Source organism: Solea senegalensis, linkage group LG18 (genome assembly GCF_019176455.1).
Source record: "Solea senegalensis isolate Sse05_10M linkage group LG18, IFAPA_SoseM_1, whole genome shotgun sequence".
NCBI lineage: Eukaryota > Metazoa > Chordata > Actinopteri > Pleuronectiformes > Soleidae > Solea > Solea senegalensis.
Genome location: NC_058041.1, coordinates 18,655,876 through 18,662,671, shown reverse-complemented (window position 1 = coordinate 18,662,671; position 6,796 = coordinate 18,655,876). Strand labels below are relative to the sequence as shown.

The 6,796-nt window shown below is 44.2% G+C and overlaps 1 protein-coding gene across 1 annotated transcript; it reads right to left on the bottom strand.

Moving 5' to 3' along the window:
- Nucleotides 1-610: 610 nt before the first annotated feature.
- btbd17a (BTB (POZ) domain containing 17a) lies at nucleotides 611-4,175 on the bottom strand. Its single transcript, XM_044013137.1, has 3 exons — nucleotides 3,979-4,175; nucleotides 2,930-3,236; nucleotides 611-2,754 (listed from the first exon to the last, which is right to left on the bottom strand). Exons 1-3 carry the CDS (start codon nucleotides 4,028-4,030, stop codon nucleotides 1,680-1,682), a joined length of 1,434 nt encoding a protein of 477 aa, XP_043869072.1. The 5' UTR covers nucleotides 4,031-4,175; the 3' UTR covers nucleotides 611-1,679.
- Nucleotides 4,176-6,796: the final 2,621 nt, after the last annotated feature.

Sequence of the window (6,796 nt, the reverse complement as noted above, 5' to 3'; positions counted from 1 at the left end):
CCAAACCTCATAGAGAAAACCAGTGATTTTAACATCACACACACACAGGAGTTGTTGATCCACTGCTGCCTCCATCACTAAGTTCAAATGTCTGATTTTATGGAATTTGGCATTAAAAATATTAATTTTAGACTCAACTCAGTGACACTAAGTGACCACACGAGGCAGCAGAGGACCAGCAGCTCCTGTGTCCCTGTGAGCTAAAATCACTGATTTTCTCTATGAGGTTTGGTGTGGGAGAGTGAGCGTTTCACAGACTTCAGTTTCCTGTTGGACGTGAACATGTGAAGATGAAGATGTCGATGTCTTAAAACTTAGTTTCTGAAGCTCTCTGCTGTCCACTGTCAGCTGAGCTCCAGGCACACGTGTGCCTCTGCTGCCATCTGCTGGTCAACTGGAGAACATACAGTGTGAGTAAACACACTTTGTGTCACTGAGTTAAGTCTGAATGAAATATTTTTCATTTAGATTTAATATAAAAAATTTAATTTGAATGCAATATTTTTAAACTGTATTTTATCACATATTTGTTTCCATCTCAGGAAAAACAACTAAAATGAAGTTGCATAAATAAAAGAAAAGAAAAAAATGAAGAGTTTATTTTTCAAACATCAGTAAAAATATTTATTAGGATGTTCAATGTGAATCTAATTTAACGATCTAATGACGACGTTTTCTAACTTCTACGGTAACTTTATGAATAATTAACAGTATGTTTATTTATAATCCTTAAAATCTGCTGAAATAAGTCGACTGTAAATCACAGAATCGCTGTTTATTGGGCTGTGATTGAAAAACTGTGACCCACAAACACTGAGAGGGTCAAATAGCACCAACGTTTCAAAATAAGAAAAAAAATAAACGATAAAAGGTTTAAAGGATCAGGCCGGTGATAATTAGCCTTAGATCAGCCAGCGTTTAAGGGCGGGATTTAGTATTTTGCCGTAATGAAGCCTAAACTAATATTGCAAACTTTACACATACTCCCTGAACCTTCTGTCTGTACCTGTGTTTGGTTTAAATAAACTTTATGGACACAAAATAATATATAATCTTTACAAAAAAACATTCCTGCAGTTGTCAAAATTTTTTACAAAATATTACGTCATTGGAGGAAAGAGACATGGACAAAAGGGGCGGGGCTTTCTGTTCTTTTTTTAAGACGTAAGCTAACAGCTGAAACAGATAAACTAATGTCACAAAAAAGTTACCAATATTTTTACTAAAATAAAAATAAAATCAAAAATGAAAAATTGGCAAAAGTTTACATGAAGTTAATGTTATTTACATTTTCAGACAGTTCATGAATAAAAGTGGGCGGAGGCTTCTGTTTTGTATTGTATTATGTCATCATGCTTCAAAAACATGTTACAGCAATAAAAACTTCCAGTATTTTTTGGGGGTGGGGCTTTGACAAAATGGCCGCCCAGAAGGGGTCGGGGATGTATCGCTGCCTGATATCGCTAGAATTTCCATATTTACTGACCCGATGTTTTTGCAGTTGCTCATAAATATCATTGGATTTGTAGTTTTCGGGGACTATTTTCGTCGGGGTATTAAAACACGACCTCACCAGCCTGATCCTTCAAGAGACGTGATTTTACAGTGAGGACGATTTTCAACAACTTCCCGATCTTCATTCATCGAGTTCTGGCGACTTTGTCATCCATGGACCGGGGTCAGTTCTTGCTGAGGATCAGGCTTTGGTAGACCGGCTTCACCACAATATGGAGGAAGAGGGAGCTGTCGGTCAGGTACTCAGACGTGCGGCGGGACAGGTCGGCCTCGGCTAAGAAGTCGCTGTTCTCCTCGGTGCTCTGGTGGAAGTTGTAGACATGTTTGACCACCAGCGTCCCCGTCTGCCTCGCCATCACGAGCACCGTCTTTTGGAAGTTCACCCCAGCGAAGTCGGTACTGGATGTGGCCGGGGTGATGATGATGCGAGGACGTCCTCCCTCCGCTCGCGTCGGCTGCATGGCGCTGGTCTCCGTGTACATCGGCCTCATGCTGAGTGGTAACCAGCGAGGCGAGAACAGGGCGTTCCACGTCACCCTCTTGGCCGCGTCGTGGCCGCTGGGCCCCAGCTGCGTCTGGAAGCTTGTGCTGCGGTCGTCTCGTGACGGGTTGTTGATGGCCCACGGGGAACCCCACGCCGCAGACAGGTAGTTCCTGGGCACAAAGAGGCTGCAGTTCATGTCAAAGTACTTGGCCATGTGCAGCGGCGAGGCGGAGTGAAACTGGTACGACATGTACAGCAGGTCGCGCACTGACTCCTGATAGCGAGCCAGGACCGGGGACTGGGTTTGCAGGTGGAAGAGCTCGCGTGGAGGCATCATGGCGTAGCGCACAGCCCTCAGGGCGTTCTCTGCAGTCAACTCGTCCGGATCATTGTGGACGATCCACGCCTCCAGAGCGGCGAAGAGTTCCATCTCACTCTGCAGGACGAGGTCGGAGCGATGCAGCAGCGACATGAGCAGGTGACCGCTAACGGTCAACCACTCGCCGCTCTGCAGCACCGAGGACAGGCTCCACGCCAGGTACTGAAGACAACTGTCCCTCAGAGTCACGTCTGCGGCCTGCAGCGCGTACTCGTACCAGCCCGCCACGTGGCCCGACGGCGAGTTCCGTGCCAGGTTCTGTATCATGTACTGGGTGACGCCCTGCTGGAGACTCAGCACCTGGTATTTAGAGGCGAGCTTGTGTAGGGGCGTGGCCTGGTCGAGACGCAAAGAAATCTCTCCACAGTATAGATACCTGCACAGAGAGAGGACAATCTTACTTCAGTGGTTTGGTTCAGTATGGTATTCAATGAGGAACAGTACCAAACTATCCAGTCCCAACTCTTTGGCACCCTTTCCTGGGGGTACCAGTGTTGGACCAGTGTTCCGTCATCACTCACGACCTATTCTCATGCAAAGATTGACCTCACCTGATGAACTTGTCGAACACGGCGGCGCAGTCGGCGCCCTCCTTCAGGACCAGCGTGCTGCCGTTGCGGCTCAGCAGCATCTCCTCGAACACGGCGCTGTGCAGCGCCAGAACCAGAGCGTGCGCCTGGATCATCTTCACCTCGTCGGCCGCCGGCGTCTCCACCCGCAGGGACACGTCGCTGCCGTTCCCCTGCAGCAGCAGCGTCTCCAGGCGCTGCACCAGGACCACGGGGTGACTGATGGTGTCGCCGTCACCACTGCTGCCCCCTGCTGCTCCGTCCTGAGCACCGTCCAGCATCAGCAAACCTGCTCACAAACAGACTGAGGAGGTGAACGCCAACTCCTGTCTCCGTGGTGCGTCCACTGGAGGGCAGCACTGATCATTGGTGTGTATGTTACTTCCTGTGTTGGGTTGGACCCTTCACAGAGAACTGGAGGTAACTTTGGTCACGATCGTTACTTTTAAACGTACGGAGTCTCAGTTTCATTATTTTGTCGTAAAATAAAACGTGAAAATGTTTCCGTGACGAAAAAGACAGTTTAAAAGAGGACGCAGTGAAACCAGGACGTGTCGTGGTTTGTAGGTCAGTGTCACAAAATCTATGTTATTGATTTAATCTGGATTATGAAGGACACACACACACATTGTCAATGACACGCAATGACACAGATATATAAAAACATATTAAATGGATTTTAAATCACTTGTAAAACTTGTAACTTTGTAGTTTTTATTCAAAATATAAAAACTCTTATGTTTGATTTATTTTTCTTCACTTAAGATTTACTTTCGAGTGTTTTCCACTTAATACAGGGTTATCTTATTTTACCTTACCTTATTTCATTATTTATTTCTTATCGTATCTTCCTGTAAATATGTTTGACTGACTTAAAAGATATTTCACATATAAACTTCCGTCATGTTTACTCCACACTTGCATACTGTAAAATCTAAAATCTATACTCTTCTCTTCTTATATTTATAAAACGACAGAAAACTGAAGTAGATTTAATTGAAACATTTAAATAAAAACGGTTTCACACGCACCTGTTTCCACCTGCAGCAGCAGCAGCAGCAGCTCGACCACAGCTCTCAACATCTTCACTCTGTCTGGACGTTCAGCCTCTGACCTGACGGACACACGGACGTCTGACTGTGGGACAGTGAGTCACACACACACACACACACACACACACACACAATCATTGATTGAATGTGAGGTGAAAGCAGGCCCGGGTTGTTTTCCATGACGACCGCTGTGAACTGAGTGAGGACAGCGAGACGTTCACTGTCCCACACCAAACCTCATAGAGAAAATCAGTGATTTTAACATCACAGCACAGAGGAGTTGCTGGTCCTCTGCTGCCTCGTGTGGTCACTTTGTGTCACTGAGTTAAGTCTAAATGAAATAATTCAAATGCTGAATTCACTAAAATCAGACATTAGAACTTAGTGATGGAGGCAGCAGTGGATCAACAGCACCTGTGTGTGTGTGATGTTAAAATCACTGGTTTTCTCTATGGGGTTTGGTGTGTGAGAGTGAGTGGTTTACAAAGTCTGTCTCACAGTGAAATAAAGACGTCAACATGTGACGTAGACGTCGTAGACTCACACTGACGGAGATTTAGAGCGTGTGAGGGTGTTTTTGTAAAGTGTCTAAAATCACTCGCAGTTATGTGTGTCACTGGGTTAATGTGGGAGTGATTTATTCAGAGCCCTGGGCCACAGCTCACATCAATACTGTGTCCTCATGTCCCCAAAACAAGGTCATTTTGGTATTTGAATTCAGAATAATTGTGAAAAACAGATCATTAAAGAGTGTTTTTCTCTTAAATAGATGTTGCGTAATAATCTACAGGAGACTTTTATTTCAGAGACATGGAAAACAGAATAATCACTGACGCACGAATCAATCAGTCGTGAAAAGAATCCACGAGATCTCGTGTAATCTGCTGGAGACAAAGAAAACCATCATGTGTGTGAAACAGTGCAGTAACACAGAGTGTCCACACAGAGGCGCTGCAGTTCCAATTAAAGACATTCTCATGTTCACGAGACAAGTGGCTGTAATTACAGTTTATGTCCACAAGAGGGCAGAACAGCTGCGTGTCATTTAGTGTTAAGTGTGAACAGAAATCAATAAAAGAAATCAATAAAAGACCCAGAATGCACTCTGTTATTGCACTGAAATGACTTCAATGAATCAAACCTAACTTAGAGTTATTCAAACTTAAAGATGTTTTCATTTAACTCAATAAAATGAAGTTTAACTTAATTTAATGAATCTGTTTCCTCTTTTGAAGTCTGAGCGAGAGCGAGAGAGCGCCCCCTACAGTCAGTCACTGTCTCCTGTTTTCCAGTTCATATGAGCAAATAAAATAATATCAATGTCATTTTGCAGTTTTAGTGATTCTGCTTCTCATTTAAGATCCATTAACGACACATTTACACTTAGTTAAGGGTCCTTGTTTCAGTGGATTTTATTTCCTTCAGTTTTCCATTAATAACAATTTAAATGTAGTTTTCATTCACTGTTTGACGTGTAAATGCTCTGTATTTATGTAAATCTTCAGCATTTGATTTTCTACTTTGATATTTGGATAAATCTCACTGTGATTTGTGATTTAAGCAGATTCATGTTTGTTTCACTGCTCTGGTCTGTTTGTGGATGAATAACAAAGTGTTTTTACTTTTTAATGTTTAATCATGAACTTGATCTTTTGTTCACTCTCACACACCAAACCTCACAGAGAAAACCGGTGATTTTAACGTCACACACACACAGGAGTCGTTGATCCACTGCTGCCTCCATCACTAACTTCAAATGTCTATAAATGTCTTATTTTAATAAATATTTCATTTAGACTTAACTCAGTGACACAAAGTGACCACAGGAGGCAGCAGAGGACCAGCAGCTCCTGTGTCCCTGTGAGTTAAAATCACTGATTGTCTCTATGAGGTTTGGTGTGGGAGAGTGAGTGGTTTACAAAGTCTGTCTCACAGTGAGACAAAGACGGGAACTTGTCCTTAAAGACGTCATAGGCTTTAAACTGTTGGACTTAAAGTGTCTTTGTCCATGTTTTCACTCAGACTGAGCGTCTGTGAAACACACTTAAGAAGAAACGTACACAGTGTCAAACGTGTCCCTCCGTCTTCATCGTCTCAAACCACTTCACACGTGTAAACACAACGTCCACCTGCGTCCACTGTGTTTACTGTAACACTGTCAGCTGACCTCGGTGTCCCTGTGTCCGTGTGTCCCGCTGTCGTCTCACACTGAGTTCTCAGAGACCGGACGCTTGTCTTTGAAGACGTCTCCCGCTGCCTGACGCTGACAGCAGGGGGCGGCGATGACCTCACACCGATGATGATGGTCAGATTAAATCATAACAAGACGTTAGAAAGTCAGAGCAGGATTAGATTAAAGTGTAATGGAGCTGAGCCGAGGCTCCACACGTCCCCCTGCCATCTGTCCTCTGTCCTCTGTGGCTGTTCAAACACAGGCTCAGCAGGTGTCCGGGACGGCAGCCTGTGTCCAGGAAGCTCGTCGTGCGTGAACAAGCTCTTACTCTGATTTATAATCTCACTCTTTTAAACGTGATGAGCGACAGAAATAGACGAGGGAGGAGGACGTGTCTGCAGAGGACGTCTGTCCTCGTTACTGAGGCGAGGACAAAACAGTGGACAGTCCCTACTACTGTGCATTTCAAAATAAGTCCTTTAAGTAACATTTAGCTTTGTGAAGTCATAATTATGTCAGTGGGACGACAACGTCCTTAAAGTGATAGTTCAGCTTTTTGGTTTTCTCTCGTCTCTCAAACCTCATAGAGAAAATCACTCACACTGTTGTTGTGTCACCTCTGGT